The sequence below is a fragment of the Callospermophilus lateralis genome, chromosome 19 (genome assembly GCF_048772815.1).
Source record: "Callospermophilus lateralis isolate mCalLat2 chromosome 19, mCalLat2.hap1, whole genome shotgun sequence".
NCBI lineage: Eukaryota > Metazoa > Chordata > Mammalia > Rodentia > Sciuridae > Callospermophilus > Callospermophilus lateralis.
Window position 1 is genome coordinate 12882318 of NC_135323.1, and position 20265 is coordinate 12902582.

The 20265-nt window shown below is 44.5% G+C and overlaps 1 protein-coding gene across 1 annotated transcript; it reads right to left on the reverse strand.

Moving 5' to 3' along the window:
- Window positions 1-7981: 7981 nt before the first annotated feature.
- Rps15a (ribosomal protein S15a) lies at window positions 7982-13474 on the reverse strand. Its single transcript, XM_076840599.1, has 5 exons — window positions 13408-13474; window positions 11972-12109; window positions 11364-11443; window positions 9171-9256; window positions 7982-8124 (listed from the first exon to the last, which is right to left on the reverse strand). Exons 2-5 carry the CDS (start codon window positions 12102-12104, stop codon window positions 8031-8033), a joined length of 393 nt encoding a protein of 130 aa, XP_076696714.1. The 5' UTR covers window positions 12105-12109; window positions 13408-13474; the 3' UTR covers window positions 7982-8030.
- Window positions 13475-20265: the final 6791 nt, after the last annotated feature.

The following is a 20265-nucleotide window of genomic DNA, read 5'->3' on the forward strand; positions in this document are numbered from 1 at the left end:
ATCATATCCTGATAATTCCATTATAAACTGAAAATACTGGAAACCAAACATGCATTTAATCTACCTAACCCCTCAACATCCCAGCTCAGCCATCCAGCACACCAGAGTGTAGACTGTCCCCTGGTTGGAACATACGGCACAGCCAAGTCCAGCACGGCCCGAGAATGTCACCCCACACAGCACTCGACCAAGAAGGGTCGCAATCCAAAATTCAAGGTCATTCCTACAAACGGATATTGACTTTATGACTGTGACCCATGATAAAGTCAAAAAATTGCAAGTCACACCATCGTAAGTTGGGAACTGTCTGTGCTATCATTTATGAAAATATATTTTAACATACAAAGTGGTTCTTTTTTTACCCTCTAGATTGTTACTACTAGTAGAATATGAATGATGGCAGATTCTTTTATTATGACAACATACTTAGTAATGTTACAGAACTGAGAGCAAAATAAATAAATTTGATGGAATAAACATAGAATAGTTTATAAATTATAAACATCTTTTATTTCTCACCCAAATATGTTGGCCCAACAACTGGCCCAGACACGTGCAATCATTAAATTTAGTTTTCTTTGCTATTTTGCCAACTTCTCGTCACACAAAGCCAGATTTGTTTAGTTTTGTTCCTGTTGCTGGTATGATGGTGGCTCAGCTGTCAAGATGGAAGGACAGAACATGTTTTATTAAACGCCTTGTTAGCTTGATTTGTAACTTTTACTTTAGTTGTACTTTTTTATTTTTCAGTACCAGGGGTTGAACTTGGGGGCTTCACCATTGATTCACACCCTCAGACAGGGTCTTGCTATGTTGCTTATGGCCTCACTAAGTTGCTAAGGCTGGCCTTGAATAGGCGATTCTCCCGCCTCAGCCTCCTGAGTTGCTGGGATATAGGCACGCGCCACCATGGATTCATAATTTTTAAATGCACAAAGTACATGGCCTCCTTTCAAGTCTTAGCCTGGGAACTGTCCCTTTGTAGTTAGGAGTGACCTTTGGTTCAGCAGCACAGTAGTTCTCCACTAGGAGTCATTTTGCCCCCCACCCCAGGGACCATTTGGCACCATTTGGAAACATTTCTGACGGTCTTGACTGGCACCTAGGGGGAGGTGGCTGGGGATGCTGTTAAACCCCCACAGTGCGCCTGCCACCCCTCACAACACAGACACCGCCGGCCCATAGAGCCAACACTGCCAAGGCTGAGAAAGCCTGCGACAGAGGGTGACATGAGAAAGGCTCAGGGCGGAACTGACTCTAGTGAGGGACATGTCAGGGACATAGCAAGGCAGAGGGAGGGTGCCTGTTCCCAGTTGCAGTGGTGTCCCCACTGGATGGCCAGGGATGTCATGGGGATGCCACTTCTAGCTGCGAAGCCTCCACACGAATTCTCTAACCCTTCGGGGCTTCCATGAAGTTCCCGTATGCCCTTCAATAAATCAAACCAGCCAGCGTGGTTTCCCCGGTTAGCGACTCGGAACACTCAGGATACAGCAGGCTGGACTGTGGTCCTGGATTTTATTCAACAGATGAGGACACTGAGCCCCAGGAAGTCCCAGAGCGGATCAGGGAAGAAGTTGAAAGTAGGAAAAACAGGGATTGTTTGCTTGCAAATGACTAGAATTAACCTCACCCCACTTTAAGTGGCAAAAGAGAATGTGACCCTTATGCACAGAGCACAAAAATTGGCTGAGGGCAGGGGTGCGGCTGCACCTCGGGGACACCTGGGATCCCAGACTCACGCACCAAAGGACTGTGCTGCTCAGGGAAGACCCCCCTTCATTGTTTATTCCTGGCAAAATGACCTTTCCCATGGAGAAGCCCCGACATCAGTAGTGCCCAAGGTGCTTATCTCACAATTTCCACCACTTTATAGAGACAACCCTCGCATGGCCCCGGCTCCAGGACCCTAAGGTATCATCAACACGGATCGGCTCGGGGTCCCAGTCAGAGGCTGAGCATCTGTGCCAGAGAGTGGGTGGAGGAAAGGGCACGTAGGAGCCACGGGGATGGAGGAGGTCATGGGAAAAGTATGCTGGGAACGGGACCCCAGAGGGTCTCCGGACCCCCACCCAGAGGTAATCCCTTTAGTCTTCTTTATCTCATTGTTTTTCTTCCTATAATTTAACAAACCCTTATTAAATGTCAGAGGTTGTTCTAGGGACCAGTATCAATCCAGATCAATCCAGATTGGCCAGATCAGCAATAAATGGAAATGTTGGCAATTCAGTGTACCCAGGAGGCACTCTGCTTTCGCTGCACACCACGGTGGGGTGGCTTGGCCTCTGCCATCATCCCAGGCTCCCAGGCCAGGGTACTGGAGCAAAGATGAGCACTGAGGACTTACAGCAGCCACTAAGTGTCCCCACATGGAAGTGACTCAGCATCCCCTAGGTTCACACACAGCTCAGTGGCCAGAATTGGTCAAGGCAAAGTACATCCTGCCATGTGCCCACAAAGGGAGGACAGGGTATTTGGTAGATAGCTCTAATTACCACCCCAGGGCTTTACAAAAATCATATTTAATCTCCACAACCTACAGTAAAGATTACTGTCGTACCTACAGTAAGCAGGAGGGAACTACCAGGCCCAGTGGCACATACCTGTAACCCCAGACTCAGGAGGCTGAGGCAGGAGGATCAAGTTTGAAGCCAGCCTCAGAAACTTGTGGGCTCTCTCTTGAAATAAAAAAATAAAAAGAACTGGAGGGGTGGGTCAGTGGTAGGCACCCAAGGTCCAATCCCCAATATGGCAACTGTATCCCACAAAAGAGGAAGAAACTGACTCACAGAAAGGCAAGGTAGGGGTTAGGGTTAACCCAAGGGGTACAGTGCTTTCCTAGCATGCACAAGACCCTGGACTCCTTCCCCAGCGCCACTTAAAAAAAAAAAAAAAAAAAAAAAAAGTCACTGGCTCAAGTTCACACAGCAAGAAGCCATTGGATTCCAAAGCCCCTTTCTGAACCAGGTTTATTGCTCCCTTACATGATTTTCTGGGTGACCTCAGCATTTCCATTACTCCTTAGATCACTAAAAACTGATTACTTGCCACTTGGGTGGTAAGACAGTGACTCTGAACTAGAATCCTGCTCACATCTCATTCTATTGCCTGGATGCTTTCAGACTTTGTGGTTCAGGGATCCTGTGGACACTAACTAGTACTAAAAAAAAAAAAAAAAAGCCCTAGGGATTGAACACAGAGGCACTTTACAATTGTGAACTACTAAACTGCTGAGACTAGTTTTGAACTTGTGATCCTCCTGCCTCAGCCTCCCAAATTGCTAGGATTACAGGCGTGAAGATTACGCATCCTGTCCAGTGACCATGAGGGTCAGAGATGTTTTGTTATAGGGTTTTTCTTTTTTTTTTAACCCAGGAGCACTCTAACACTGAGCTACATTTTTTTTGAGACAGGGTATTGCTAAATTGCTCAGATGGTTCTTGAATTTGCAATCCTCCTGCCTCAGCCTCCTGAGTCTTTGAGGTTAACAAGCATGTGCCACCACAGCCATCTCAGATGAGTTTTTAAAAGGATGGTGACACTTCCTTTGATGGGTAAGATGTTGGAAATACACAGATAAGTATCGGGTTTTGCCCTGAAGAGCTCATGTATTAAGAGATCTCCAGGCTCCAAGCCCACAGATGTGCCCAGCCACAGTAAACATCTTCTAAACAGTGGGAGAGATGAGAACATGAGATACATCATGATACAGAGCCTAAATGGAGCAGACTGTGGGCTAGAAGCATTTAAACTCTGGCTTGATCACTTCCTAGCATGTTAGACAAATGGCTTTATGCTCTGGGCTTCCCTTTTGTAACTGGAAATACTAGAGCAGAAAATGGTACCCATGATGTGGAAGTATTGAGCTGAAATTAGATACTACATGCAACACCCTTAGGTGGACATCTGCTGCTGAAATCTAATTGCCACTTATGAGTAAGTGGTGGGAACTTTAAGAGGTGATAGGCCATTGACGGGCCACCCTTACAAAAAGGGTGCCTGATAAGATGGAGACCTGGGCCCCTCTCAGTCTGAGCTCTCCACTCTCCGCCCTTGTGAAAAGCAGACCTCCTCCTTTCCAAAGAATGTGGTGTTAAAGGAAGTAGAACCCAAGTTCTCGCCACCCATTTGGCTTGAACTTCCCAGGTTCCAAAACCATGACAAAGACATCACGTCTGTCCTTTGGCATTATCCTGACTGCATTACCTTCTCAGGGCGGGCATGCTTTTAGGACAGGTGAGAGGAAGTATAAAAACACATTCTCATGAGCGGAAGATTTACCGTGGAAGTGACATTTAAGGCTCTTAGGAAGGTGTCAGGGAAGAGGCACAGGTACTCCAGGAAGGGTGAAGCCAAGACTCCAAGGTGGAGCCCGTGGCAGACGCAGGAGGAGCAGGCATATTTTGGGAAACAGTGCATCACACACTGAAAAGTGGCTAGAAGCGCAAAGTGAGCTCCCAGCTTGGAGCGAAGGAGAGGCCTCTTTAGAAAGGAGTGCTCTTGGCTCTGGCACTCCTCCCATTGAGGCAAAGCCAAAGAGCCTCTAAAAGGAGACACTTAGCACGCACTGGTGCACAAAATCTGCTGTGTGCAGGAGGCCCTCGGCGTGCTCTGCAGTCTTCTGAATTGTGTGACTCTCTCAGCCTCTGATCAAAGGCACTTTGGGATGTCTAGACTGTGTTAAGCGCTGCACCTTTTTCACTTACCGTACCGGACACCTATCCACCTATCTGTGAATCCTAGGCCCAGAGCCCAAGGACAGGGCAGCTGCTGGGGCCCCTTTTCATACTATGTCCAGGTGGGCCTGGACTATCCAAGATGCCATCACTCCCTCCTGCCTCCAGTCCAGGACACCTGGTGGCCAGCAGTGGCAGAATGCTAGGTGGGTAGAGAGTGTAACTTGGCCCTGTGCAAGTCATGCAGGCAGCAGGAATACAAAACTAGCCCAGCCCCTCAAACTCTGAGGGCTAGCCCCCGCAAAGCAACCTCAGGTCACTTATCTACTTACAGGGTGTCAGAAACCAAGGCCATCTGCTTCCTTGATAAAATAAAAGAATGTGTCACTGAGCCAGGTGCAGTGGTGCATCCTATGATCCCAGCTTTCAGGAGGCAGAGGTAGAGGAAAGCCGAGTTTGAGGTCAGCCATGGCAACTTAAGAGACCATCTCAAAACAATGTAGCTCAATGCTGAAGTGCCCCTCCCTGGGTCCAATCCATAAAAAAAGTTTTTTCCGGATTCAAAAAAATCCATCAACTGGTCTGGTACTTTCTTCCTATTCAGATTTTTCTTGTCAACTCTGGCCAGTTCAAAGGACACACAGGAGCTGCACAAAAGGCATTTTCAGGCCTTGATTCAATCCACATGGGTTTATTAAGGAACTGGGTTCCATCTCCCAGCACTGCAAAAGGAAATCAAAACAAAACACCAAGACAACCAAGCCCCTGCCTCCCTGGAGCCTACCGTCAACTCTTTGAAGACCCTCCGGGCCCCCAACTCACTGACAAACACAACTGTGAAGTAAAGTGCTAGGAGGTGAACACTATGAAGCAGTTTCCATCTCCCCTGGCAGGTGAGGGAGGTTCCCAGTACCCTCATGACAGACAATGGAGGACAGCCTGGGTTTCTAAACATGAGACACCCTCAACCATGCCTCGTTCTCAAGGGGCTGGTGTTGGCCCTGTGTCCAGGGCCAGTCTCTGGCATTCTTGGCTACCTCCCACATCTTACAAGGCCCTTCTCAGAAGGCCACCCAGCTACTGAACGTGTGGCTATGTCCCCAGCACCTGCACCAGGCCTGCCCTGTGACGGTGCATTCCCACCAGCTCAGTGACCAGCAGCTCTGCACTCCAGCTTCTTCGGCTGGCACTTTCGATGGCCTGAGTCCCTTCTAGAACAAGTCCTAACAAGTGTTTGCCAAGATGGTGACCAACAACAGCAGCAGGATCTAAACTCCCACTACAGAGCGATCATAGCCAAGCAAACACTGAAAATACTGTTAAATACTAAAGAGCTGGGCTTTTGTGGAAAGGAAGATGTTTATGCATATTAAGAGAATTTTGTCCCTTTTACAAAATAGGTATTTCCCCTGGGACTCTCTTGTGTAAGGTAGCAATCACAACATTCCCCACACTTGTCACACACTGCTTTTTTAGTTTTCCTGGCACATGTTCAGGCTGAGCTGTGAACTCCACAAAACTGTACACTTTTGATATACAGAATAATCTGGGCTGAAGAGCCTCCTTGTAATCACCTCAAATGAGAATGGCACGAGCACTCCACTCTGGGTGAAAAAGATGACTCACTGCTGCCAGATCTGGGTAAGAAAAGTCCTGCAGTCAATGCCAGGCTGGGGCCCCACACTTCTCATCAGCAGGGAGACTGCTGGTTGTCCACATGGCTGCTCAAGTAAGCTCCTCAAACTCGACTACTGACTGCAGGAACACCAGAATAAAGCTTGCAGTGGAGATCCAGGTACTAACAGAACATGCGAAAATAATTTTGCACACACATCCCTAAGCCTGGTTTTCTATTTCTCAAAATTAGAACTTAGTTCCCCAGAAACCCTTCCTTCCCCCGCCTTGTACTCAGCCAGCTAGGTTAACACATCCCAACTTAGGAAATTAGGAAACCTTTAGATGACTTAGGGACCACATCTCTACTCAGGTGGACAGTTCATAGTGCTTTCTGAGGAACTACTTGACCCACTCTCGAAGTAGTCCTTAAGGGATATTTACCAAAAGAATCTTTTTCATAAGACAAGTAAACTCAGCCTTCTCTGAAAAGTTCCAACCTAGGTAACATCAGATAGGTCCACCAGACCCTGTAATTAGGTCTGTCTTACAAAGCCCAAAGTCTAATCCCATCATCTTCTGCCCACAGAAGACAACTGAGGAACAGAATGGGCCTGTCAACTCCCCCATTCTTCCCACCCCATGCCTGGCACGTAACTTCTGTCCACATGGACAGTTCTCCTTGGCCAGATCCACAGAATCAAGTCTAGCCTGCACAGACTTGATATTCAAGTAAATTAAATAAATGTAAATCAGTGTGAAGATATGCAATTGCGTGGGCTGGGATTATGGCTCAGTAGTAGAACACTCCCCTCGCAGGTGGAATACCCTGGGTTCAATCCTAAGGACTACATAAAAATAAATGAAATAAAGGTATTGCATCCAACTGAAAAATATCTATATATTTTTTAAAAAAGATACACAATTGAAAAACCCATTTTATGACCAATTACATGCTACAATTTCAACTGTTGGTATAAATTCGGTGGTCCAATGTCCTTGCCTTAATGTGGTGACACAGTCCTACTCTATCTCCCCTGCTGCTCTATGGTGGTTGAGCTCTTTTATAAACACTTCCCAGCAAAGGAGACCAAACTGTCTCCAGGTCCAGGAATTCATTTTATCTGTTACCCCTGAAATCTTCCTAACAATTCAAATGCAAAGAAACCATCCTGTAACCCAAGGAAATCAGGTTGATGCTATTGCCAACTAACTGCAGACAAAATGAGCCAACAGCCCCCACCATGCTGTGACAGGTCTACAGAAGAAAAATGCCACGCCTCAGTGTCCCCAAAGGTGTTTAAAAAGCGACTCTTTTACTAACACACACAGATAAAATGTTACTGACATGCCACCAAGTTTACTGTGAGATGAGTTGGATGACTTTACCTGCCTGTCTTAAGAGCACTTACATAGTCAGAAGTGATAACCACGTTTTTAGGAATATTTACAACAGTACATAAAATGTGTTGTCAAGCTCCACAGGAAAGTCACCAGTCCTTCCAGGGTATAAACTAAGTCTCCAGAACCTGAACCTCAACCCATATTCAACAACCTAGAGCCATACCCAGTGTTCTCAGATGAACCATGACATGGTATGACTGCAAGACTATCTTGGTCACTCCAGGGAAATAGCATTCACCAATTAACACAGCAGCTGTACACTCCCATGAAAGCTCAAAACGACCAAGTAGAAGGAGAGTCCAGTGAGGCATTTTATTATATGTATATTTTACATCCCTAGAAAAAGAATCCCAGGATTTTTCCTCCTGTGTGTTTTCTTCTTGCTTCTTCGTGGTCCATGATGCCAGCAGAGGTTGTCAATACAATGAAACTATGAAGTGGGGGAGAAAAAAACAGACTGGTGAGCTTAACAGTTAACATGCGGCTGCTTTCTGCTACAGAAGAAAAACGCCACGCCTCTCAGTGGGTAAGTGTGTCTCCCTATGAGTCACACGGGCACTGATGTTGCCACACAAGCTGGGGACTATCTGGGCCAGCAGCACACAAACATGACTCCTGAAACCAAAGATCCAAATCCAGAGACCCCATCTCCACACATTCACAGAGCCCTGACCTCTGCAAACATGGAGATTTTTAAGCTTAACTAAAAGCAAAGGCAGGAAACTCCTTTAACTTAAAATGTTGCCACTTTTTGCACTTGGGTAAGAGACATGAGTTTACCCATGGCTTACTATGAGACCAATGCAACATGTCAGCATCATTATTGGACAGAACTAATTCTCCAAAGAACATTCAATACAGTAACAATCATGAAGTGAGACCATATTTACCCATATCACAAACACAGTTGGGGGACTTAGAGGACTTCAGTTCTTAACCATAACAGCATTTACCATTTCAGATCCTGAAGAGCTTTACCAGAATTAAGTCAGGTAGTATTCAAAGCATCTCTAATCCAAAAAATGAAACTTTTTTGAGCATCATGTTGATACTCAAAAAAGTTCTTGGTTTTGGAGCATTTCAGATTTCTGGATTAGGGGTGGCAACTTGCATTACCATTTTTACAGATGAGGAAATTAAGGCTCTCAATGCTTTCAAGTAGGAAAATGAAGATTAAGAGAAAGATTTTCAACTCAAGCTTTCTTTCATCAAAGCCTGGGATTCAGAAGCCAGTTCAGCAATCACCGGTAACACAGATGGGAACTGCACTATATGCAGCAAGCAGACACCAAAGTGGACCTTAATTCTGCTGCTGTCAGTCTAAGCTGTGTCTCAGAACCTAAAGCCTAACACATGCAATGTGGCACCTGAGCTAATTTTTAAGTCAAACTGACTGGGAGAAAAAAACAAAAGCAACCAAGCTGCATCACAGCAATTTACAGCACTAATGTTTCTATTTGAGGAAAACCAACTTACCCAAACTGACGGGATGGGAGCAGATTATTCTGCCATTTTTCCAGGTCTTTGAGCTGCACATCAAATCTGGGGCTTATCACTCCACACTGGGAAAGAAAATTAAAAAAAAAAAAATTAATTAAACAGAAAAACTGAGCAACACAAAGCAACCCAACATTTTATGGGGATCTATTCTGTGTAATCTGATGTAAATGTCATTAACAAATATCAAAGCGAGACTATGCCTGCCCACAAGAAAGTCATGAAAAAGAGAAGGAAAAAGACAACATATGGCAGCACAGTATTGCTAGTGTGTATCCTGGGGGCTGGAGAGCTGAGAGCCCAAGTCAAGTAAGACTAGGGTCAGACATTCTTCACACTTCACAGAAATGGACCTGTGGGGTCAAATAGTGAACCTAGAAACTAAAAATACAAAATATTTAAACAACTAAGAATAGGCACTGAGCTACTTAGTACTGCTATTACTTCATTTCTGAGTGACAGTATCCTATGAACTCAGGCAAATGTTCCCAACTGACTCTGACAGAAGGCACAAAGAAGCAGTTCTTTCAATGAATTCCATTTCTTTGCTACTGGACACAGTAACTATCCTCTAGAACAAGAGCATCTGACACTCACCTGATATATGCAAATCCTAAAACAAATGTTCAAGCATCTACTAACTTAAGATCTTGTTCACAAAATCCACTCTATAAATCACTAGTACACTTAGGAGACATTCCTTTCCACTTCAAAAACATACTGTGAGGGTCAGAATGAGAAAGAATGGTGATTCCAAACCCTACTTTCGGTTCTTCTAATGGCTAATACTATAACAAAACAATAGACCTAAAATTAGCCTTGTAGCAGGGCATGGTGGCGCACACCTTAATTCCAACTCCTCAGGAGGCCGAGGTAGGACCAAGTTCAAGGCCTCTGTAACTCTGCAAGACCCTGTCAAACAAAATCAACAGGCCAGGCATAGTGGCACATACCTGTAATTCCAGCCACTCAGGAGGCTGAGGCAGGAAGACAGCAAAAGGCAGGCACTAAGCAACTCAGTGAGACCCTATCTCTAAATAAAATACAAAATAGGGCCGGGGATGTGGCTCAGTGGTTGAGTGTCTCTGAGTTCAATCCTGATAGCCCACCAAAATTAATTAATTAATTAACTACTTAACTGGGAGGGGGCAAGGGAGACTGAGGATGTAGCTCAGCAGTACAGCAATGTGCTGCCCTGGGTTCACCTCAGCAGCATTACCAAAAAGCAGCCTTGCAAAGTTCTTCAAATCTTTCACAAAAACTTCAGATTCTGTATTTTTTACTTAACATGATGCACATTCATCATACAAGGAAGCAACTTTGTAAAACCAGCTGGATTATCAAATAACCCTACCAATCCAGCCACTGCTGGTAACATGACTTTGGAAACCCACTTCTTGGCCTGTTCTTTTTACCCATCTATGTTGAACTACAGGACCCGCTACTTGCATATCCAAAAGCTATGCATGAGCCTGAATGCAGAAAGCAGAGTAGCAGCTCAGTTACCTAACTAGCTGACACCAGCTCCCAAATACATGCAACCAATCCAATCACAAAGTCATACAGATCAGAATCAAACAGGTCTACCCAAAGGAAAGGACCAGGGGAGAGGAGAGGGAAAGCACTGGGGATTGATATGGAAGTAAACTGTGTGCATTAATGAATATTTCAAAATGAACCCCACTATTATGTATGACTATAATGCACTAATAAAAATAATTTTAAAAAATAGGTCTCTGTGGTTATACTGATGATAAATCGAATTGAAATGCAGACTAGACCTCAAAGACACAAGTGAAGCCCATGCCTGAACATTGCCCTTTAAATCAATTCACCGAACCCCAGTTATGCAAAGTTACAAAATGCATTAAAAAAAAAAATCACCTAAAGAGAAAGGCCAAGTTAAGCTACCCAAGTTCAAACCACTGAGGTGGACAATACAGAATCCAAAAGTCAAATATCACTACCACTAGAGTTTCAGTAACCACCCCTCATCTCTCTTCAGACAGCTCACATCCTACATGAAACTGACAACTGCAAACACCCCAGAGAACAAAGTTAGATATGATATGAAAGAAATGAACGACTATGGCACCACTATTTGGTATTTATAAAAACCCTTACAAAGTTAGAGAATTCTTCAGGCTCTGCAGTGTGTAAATCAATCCTTACCTTGTTTAACCTGCCTGTGAGGTTGACAACAATTTTCCCAGCTCTGTGATCATCAATGATTTCAAATTCGCCAATGTAACCTATAGAATGTAACAAACCATATAAAATAAAAGACATCAATTTGAGACTTGACCCTTCATGCTTCTCTTAATATTCCTGCTCTTGCCTACTAGAGTATTCTCCCTCACATGGAATGACAATTGATGTGCACCAGAATTAAGTTTTCACTATATAAAATTCTGGGAGCTGCACCCAAAAGAAACCAACCTGCAATTCTAAAAGGGATTACAATCCCTTTGCCCCTTCAGTTTCCCACTTCCAAAGACTACTTGTGTCAAAGACATAAAGCAACAACCCTTCCTCTTTCCATTCCAAAGAACTCTTGAAAAAGCTCAGGAGCCTATCTGTATTGCAAAGACTTGTCACTTAGCTCCCAGACACAAGCTTCCTGACTCTTCAGCAGTTTCATTTGTACAAATAACCTCCTCTTCCAAGACCCACAATTCAACAATATTACTTCCCAGGTGTGACTGACACACTTCCCCCACACCATTTCTACAGGACTGGTTCCTTAAAGAGTCTGACAAAACAGGGCAAAACACACTCACCATGCTTCATCATCACAGTTAGAAACCGGACAATGACTTTGGAGCACGGCCTAATAAGGACCTGGCGTTTGCCTCTCTTTTCGGCATTGTTGATGCTCTTGAGAGCATCAGCCAGGACGTTCATGCGCACCATTATGGCTGTTCAGGAAGACAAAATGGGTTTTACAAAATGGAATTGCCAACAGTAATATACATCCAGCCATCAGAGTACCACTCTTTTCCTTCTAGTCCCCTTGTGAGGAAGCTTTTTTAGGTCTATGCAATATTCCCCACTATGATTTAATATGGGTGTTTAAGTACCACTCTTAATACAATCCATGCAGCACATTCATGGTTGAAGACAATATGATAAAAGATAAAATTAGACATAATAAACCCTCGGAATTGGCACCCCATTATTGAGAACTTAAGCCAAGAATCATCAGCAATGTTTCCCAAATTTGAAAATCAGCAACACTCGTCTTATTAACAATTAATTCACTTTCAACCTTCTCATACCCAAAAATGCTACTTAACGTTCATCTATTAAATACACTAAAACCTATGATATTTCCCTATACCAGGTTAAGGTACCCAAACCCAAATGTACCACAGTGGCAAACATTTCCATTACAAGCCACCACGAATGGTGTCTTTCAACGGACACAAACTGCAGGCACACTAATAATGATTCTTTCCATATATTTACTTTCTATTGAATTTGTTAATGCTGCAGTCAGTCCTTGCGCTGCTAAAACCATGCCAAAGGAGGAAATGGAATAATGCAAAACATTATTCACCTATCACACAGCACATTAAAACTTGATTCATATGTATTTTGGGAATTTCACAATCTTATTTTTAAAAGTACAGGAGTTGAAAATAAAGTTTCAAAAGCTCCTATGTACGGAAGCCACAGCGTGTTTCAAGCGCCGAGTGTGAAGATCCAAACTGCTTCCTAAAGTCCAACAAAACCAAAGGGTCTGAGGAAACCCGAAGCACAGAAGGCTGAGGTCAGTGCCCCGCAAAGTGCCAATCCCGGCAGAATGCGACTTTCCCGGCTCAGCGCCCGCAGCAACAAGCTGCACGACCCACCCCGGCCACCGTCCCCGATGCTTCCCGCCGGCCCGAGCCAAAGCGCTGCCTCAGCCGCTAAAGGAAGTACCAAGCGCCGCAGGCCGAACCGGGGTTTCCAGGACTACTGCCTTTCCCGCGGGTCGAAAGCTCCGGTTTTCAGAGCGATGTGGCCTGCACTCCTCGTGCCCGGGATCCCCGGGTGCAAAGGGTGGGGCGCCCGGCAAGGGTCTTCTCTAACTGTGCCCAGGTCCTCACAAGGCCAGGATCCCCGGCCCAGGAGGGTCCCATAGTCTTCGCAGGGCATCGAAGCCTAGGCTCAGACTCGGGATGGCTCGGATAGCCGACGGATGGCGTTGAAGCTCTCAGAGAGAGTTACTTACCGGCACGAAAAGATGGCGGAAAGAGGACGGGAGGGGCGAGCGCACAGTGTTATGGGAAGCGGGTAAACTCTCGCGAGACTTCCAGAGTAACGCCAGGGAAAAATAGAGCTAGTTAAAGGTGGATGTAGGGGCGGAGCCTCTTCAGGCATTCGCAGTTGAGAATCGATAGAATCTACCTCCCCAGGTGAGTCCTGGAGGAGAGGCACAGGTAAGGAAAACATTGGAGATTCGACGAATTTTTAGCACCTACTGTGCAAAAATAAGAATCCGAAAAAAAAAAAAAAAGCCCTGGATATTTGCTAATTTTAATTACAATAACAGTTCACAACTTTTTTTTTTTTTTTTTAATTCGGTGCTGCGGGTTGAACCCAAGGGCTCTTTACCACGGAGCTACATCCCCAGGCCTCTTTATTTCTCATTTTGAAATAGAGTCTCGCTGCCGGGCGCGGCGCACGCGGGTGATCCCAGCGGCTCGAGAGGCTGAGGCAGGAGGATCACAAGTTCAAAGCCAGCCTCAGAAATTTAGGAGGCGCTACGCAACTCAGCGAGGCCCTGTCTCAACATAAAAAGGAAAAAGAGCTGGGGGTGTGACTCAGAGCGCGCTCGCTCACTCTCTCTCACACAAACACACACACACACACAAACGGCGCGGGTGGAGGGTGACCTCTCTAAATTGCTGAAGCTGACCTCGAACTTGTGATCGTCAGGCTCCGGAGTCTGGGATTACAGGCGTGCGCCACCATCCACCATTTAGAATGAAGTTTGATGCTTGCAGCCTGGAAGCTTTCAGAGAAGCCATTGCCTCTGGGGAGGGCATTTAACTTCCTTTCCTCCACATCCTTTTTTTTTTTTTTTCTTTTTTTTTTCTTTTTTTGAGACTCGTGTGTATGTTAAAATGTTTTGTTAGTTGGTAGTTTCTTTTTTATTCTAAATCTAGAACTTACTTATTGGAGGTCCAGCTGCTTTTTCCCAGTTCCAGAATACAGAGTTTGGAAAAGAGCCACAAATGATTTGAAATTAACACCCAGAATTCTGAACCAATGGCTTTTATCCACTTGGCTGCACCCAGACGAGAACTAGTTTGGGTTAGTCATTTATTCTTTCTGGACCTTCCCCAGTAGTAGATTGGGGATACTACTACTAATAATAATAAAAGCTGCCTCTTAAAGGTTGTTTCAAGGAACAGATGAGGTAGTGATGGTAAGGGGCTTCAACAAAGTCTAGCATATACTTAGTAGATGCTCACAATTTTGCCTCTGGACAGAGCACAGAGTTTTGGGTACAGCCTAGGGCCCAGGGTCTGATCAACTAAGAGGAAGAGAACTCTGGCTCCACCTTCTCTTGGAACTGGGTGATCTAAGTTAACTCACTTTTGAAATATTTGCAAGAACCCTCTTACCTCATGGCTTCCACCCTCAACTTCCCCTTTGCCCACCGTGTCTTTCCCACATGGCGATCAGAATAACCCTTTTAAAACTGAAGTCAGAGCAGGCACCCTCAAAGAGCACTCCCCCCCACGGCCCCTCCCACCCCCACCCCTGTCATTCTTAGTAAAATCCAAATTCCTTACAAGGCTTATAAGGTCCTACTTGGTGCAAACCTCTCCTTACACACCAAACCTCATCCCTGCCCCCAACCCCATATCTCCCCTGGCTTGCATTTTTTTTTTTTTTTAACACTCCAAGCTTGCTCCACCACAGAGCCTTTGACTTTGCTTTTCCCTGTGAGCCTGAGCATTTCTCCCCCCAAGTCAGCCAAGAGGCCCCCAGCTTCTCTCTGCTCTCTGTTCAGCCATATACAACCACACACACAGCCCTCTTCCTGCCCACCAACCCCAGCCCCGCCTCCATGTTTCTCCATAGGGCTTTCCACTTGAAACATTGGAAGTATAACTATGTCAGTCTCCCAGCCCTGGACCATCGGGTTCCAAGCAAGCAGAGATTTCACTGCTACATTCCCAACTTCTAGATAAGTACCTGGCACACAGGAAGCTGATACACAGTAGATGAATAAGTGAAAAAGCAAATCCATTTCCCCTTCTGTAAAGTGAGGATGATACCAGCAATCACTTGAGGTTCCCAGGAGGATAAATGACAGAATTCATAGCAGGGAGTGACTCTACTCCCTGCAGTTATTCTACACTGTCTCAGTCCACCACATTCTCAGCCACCATGTCTCAGATTATAAGCAAACTTTGACAAAAACAAAGCTTCCGGTTCCTATGTCTCAGGGATTTAGCATTCCCTGCTTATATTTTGTTACAGAAGGACCGTTTGCTTTTTAAGTGAAAATTCTTTTTTCATACTAGTTCCATATACATTGATGACTTGTTTTACTAAAACTGCACTTTACCGTAACTGAGGGCCTTAGCAACAGTTGAGAAATTAAGGGAACAAAATCACTTTCCTTCAAGAGCTTTAACACAAGTAGAATACTAGCACATGCACCCTCCATGTACTGCTTTCATTTATTCATTCAACAAACATCTCATGAGTACCTGCCATGTGCCAGGTGTTGTAGCAGGTGCTGGGGAGGGGGGGGGACCAAAATTATCATTTTCAGCCCTTTAGAGAATTGGATTGTTGTAGGAGAGATCCTCCTGCCTCAGCTTCCCAAGCCACAGGGATTTCAGAAGTGTACCACTCTGCCTGGCGTCTCTTAACTCTTGATCAATGTTAAGAATGAGGCTGTTTAGAGCAACACAGCAAAACCCTGTCTCAATAAAAGGGAGGGGGTGTTGTCATAATCCTAGAATGTCTACTGCCCCCCACACTTTTTTTTTGGTACTGGGGACTGAATTCAGGGGCACTTCACAATAGAGCCACATCCCCAAACTTTTTTTTGAGAGGGCCTTGCTAAATTGCTGAGGCTGGCCTTGAATTTGTGATCTTCTTGCCTCAGCCTCCTGAGTGGCTGGGATTACAGAAATACACCACCACACCCAGCTCCACACATAGAAGTGACCTAGGGAATTGTCAAATGCTACTTGGTCTGTGTCATGAGGGTATTACCAATCTGTGACTGCCACCAAGTACTTTTCTTAAGTGCTTTAATTCTTTTTTTTTTTTTTTTTTTTTTTTTTTTTTGGTGGTTCTTGTTTTTGTGGTGCTGGGGATCAAACCCAGGGTCTCATGCATGCTAGGCAAGCATACAATCATGGAGCCACATCCCCCGCCCTTTTTATTTTTTACTTTGAGACAGCATTCCTCTTAGCTGCTTAGGGCCTCTCTTGAGTTGCTGAGTTTGTGCTACTGCAGCCAGCTTAAATGGATTCAATCATAAAATTAGCTTTTGTTTAAAAAGTCAAAGCAAAGAAGAGGTTATTTGTCTAAAATACTAGTGAAAATTACTTGGTAAAAAAGGATCACGGAGCCAGGCAGGTGACATATGCCTATAATCCCTGCAACTCCAGAGGCTGAGGCAGGAGGATCACAAGTTCAAGACGAGTTTAACCAATTTAGCGAGGCCCTAAGCAACTTAGCAAGACCTATCTCAAAAATAAGAAGGATTGGGGATGTGGCTCCATGGTAAAGTACCCCCGGATTCAATCCCCAGTACCAAAAAAAAAAAAAAAAAAAAAAGGCTGTGTGTAACAGTAGGTATTCTTAGTTTATTACAGCAACCCACCCCCCACACACACACCCCCTTTTGACTGAGATAGGGTCTTGCTGTGTTGCCCAAAACAGCTCTATTAACATTGATCAAGAGCTTAAAGGGGCCAGGCATAGTGGTACACTCCTGAAATCCCTGTGGTTTGGGAAGCTGAAGAAGAAGGATCACAAATTTGAGGGCAGCCTCAGCAATTTAGTGAGACTGTCTCAAAATAATAAATTGGGCTGAGACTGGGCGTGGTGGCTCATGCCTGTAATCCCAGTGGCTCAGGAGACTGAGACAGTAGGATCACAAATTCAAAGCTAGCCTCAGCAAAAGCGAGGTGCTACGCAACTGAGTGACCTCTGTCTAAATAAAATGCAAAATATGCCTGGGGGTGTGGCTCAGTGTTTGAGTGCCCCTGAGGTCAATCCGGGTACAACCCCACCCAAAAGAATTGCAAGGTGAAGGCCAGCCTCAATAACTTAGTGAGACCTTGTCTCAAAGTAAAATAAATAAACAAAAGAATGCTATATAAACTTCCCTACAAGTTTGTGATTTTTTTTTGACAGTCCTCCTGGTATGGCCTAGAACTTTCGATCCTCCGGCCTCAGCTTCCCCAGTAGCTTGGATGACAGGGGTGCGTCCTCATGCCCAGCAGGTTTATGGTTTTTGTTGTAGGCAAACTGGGACCTGCTGAGGTCTTGGAACAGGACTGATCATGATCAGAGTGAAATAAACGGTAATATACTGAAGATGAACTGCTGGTATGAAATTCCCCCTTTAAAACTTCCAAGCCATACAGGGTGGAGGGAAGCTCAGGGGGCCATGAACCAAGAATAAACCAAAAACAAAAACCTAGGAAAACCTCCCTCTTGGGAGGTTCATTCCAAGTCTCCTCCCATGTGAACTGGGAATCATAGGACCCCAGCACCAGGGCTCAAGGCCAGCATTTCGAAGCATCAAGCGACCATTGGAACCCCTGTGGTGACCTTGGGTTGGGGTGTCCCTTACTGCACATCACCAAACCCTCAGAAGGCTACAAAGAAGATCTATACACTTGCTCAGGGGTAGAGGAGCTCAGAACTTAACTTGTTACCAAACTGGTTCTCAGAACCCACCAAGTGTAGCCAGTGAGACCCAAAGGTAAAACATTTGATTTGAGGTCCAGTTCTAAAGTGTTTCATGAGAAGACAGGTCAGGCCTGGTGGTGTACAGCCGTAATCCAGGCTACTTCGTTAGCTGAGGTAAGAGGATTTCAAGTTCAAGGCCAGCCTCACAACTTGGCAATACCCTGTTTCAAAATAAAAATATTAAAAGGACTGGGGGTATAGCTTAGTGACAAAGCACTCTTGGGTTCAATCCCCAGTACCAAAAAATTACAGAAGTCACCCAACCATAATTTACCAAGCACCTCTTATATGTCAAGCAGTGAGCCAGGTCCCAGGCCTTATTCCTGCCCCTTCCTCCAGCTGGCCCCTCACACTCTGCCCCTCTTACTGTATTTCCTCTTCCACCTAACACAGCATGGTGCCTGGATGTAAGCCTTTTATTTTATTTTTAAAGAGTATCTTAGAGCCATGTAATGATCACATGGAGTGGATTCAGAAATCCATCCCCCTGAACACTTAAGTTGGTTCAGTTAAAAACAAAGTAAGCCAGGCCTGGTAGCACATGCCTGTAATCCCTGTGGCGAGGGGGGCCCGAGGCAGGAGGATCACGAGTTCAAATCCAGCCTCAGCAACTTAGCAAGACCCTAAGCAACTCAGTGAGACCCTCTCTCTACATAAAATACAGTAAAGGACTGGGGATGTGGCTTGGTGGTTAAGTGCCCTTGGGTTCAATCCCCGGTACAAAAACAAACAACAAAAGAAAAAAATGAGGCTATGGAAGAGGTTCCAGCTTTTTAAAACTTTTATTCTTCCCCTTTACACAAAACAAAGTAGAAGAAATAATACAGGATTAAAACTGCTAAAGTAGTTAATTGGTAGAACATTTATTCACACAAAAAAAATCCAGATAAGAAAACAGGCTTATTTACAATGAGGAAACACGTGTAAAATTAAGGTAGTTGTCATATGAAACATTAAAAAAGAAAATCAAACATACACTACAACGGGTGCCACTGTTTACAACGAGAAAGATGGGAGAGAACAACACTTACTCAGGAGCAGATGCACCAGAAGGTACAGGGTTACAGCATCAGTGCAATAAATTCACAAACTATCTTACAGCTAGTTCATCAGCTTAAGAATTGTTCCCAAATATGTCACATTTTTTGGCCCTCAAAGGTTTATTCCTACAGGTGTTAACTACTCTAAATTGCTAGCTACTGAGAAGGAAAGAATGATAAGCTTTCCAAAGAGTCACAAGGTCCACATAGACCAGAGACCAGCCATCACTACATGTCTGCTGTCACCAAGAGCCCTTGAATTTTTCAAAGAAATATTGAGGGAAAAAAAAGTCATCAGAGTAGAACTCTCTTCAATGCCAAACTGAGGGGGACCAAGTAATGGCCATTATTACCAAAGAAGGGAATTTTGAGGTTTACCCTTGAAGACTTTCTCTGGTCTTAAGAATCAGATTATTTTTTTCTCTACTGCAATGAATTTTCATTCAACACCGGCAGACTTGTCTTTGTTTAGCTGGTCATGGAGTAAACGTCACAGACACAGGTCTTGACCTACTGTGTACTTCAGGTCAGCTGAAAACCTGAAATGCTAAGTATGTGAAAATCCTAAATACAGTCTTTTAGAAGTCTGCTGTTAAAAAGGCTTAAGGGTTTACTAACTTGAAGTAGTGCAGAGAACAAGAGCTCTAAGCCTGTCAGATTCCCTGTGGAACAAAGAATCAATGTTTCCTAGAAATGGTTAAGTTTTGCACAAGGGAGTTTGAAACCTATACAAACTAGGGCATGGAATTAATTTCATTTTATTCCATGGGGATTCTTTTCCCATGGTAAAAAACAAACAAACAAAAAACCAGCACAAGGAACGAATCTTAATTGGTCTCTTCATCAGAAGTAGTAAACTTGGTCTCTATATATATTCATGAAGCCAGACAGTTTTTTAAAGCAGACTGTGGAAGCAGACAGTAGATTCAGCTTTTTATAGCCACAGACCACTACCTTGCAGTAGCTAGAACAAATGTCAACACTGTTAATCATACTAAAAAGTAAAAATCACCACTGTTATTTTAAAGGAAGTCGTCAAAAGTAAAAATTCAATTAACCCTGGGTGAGAAAAATCAAGACGAGTCATACTCACT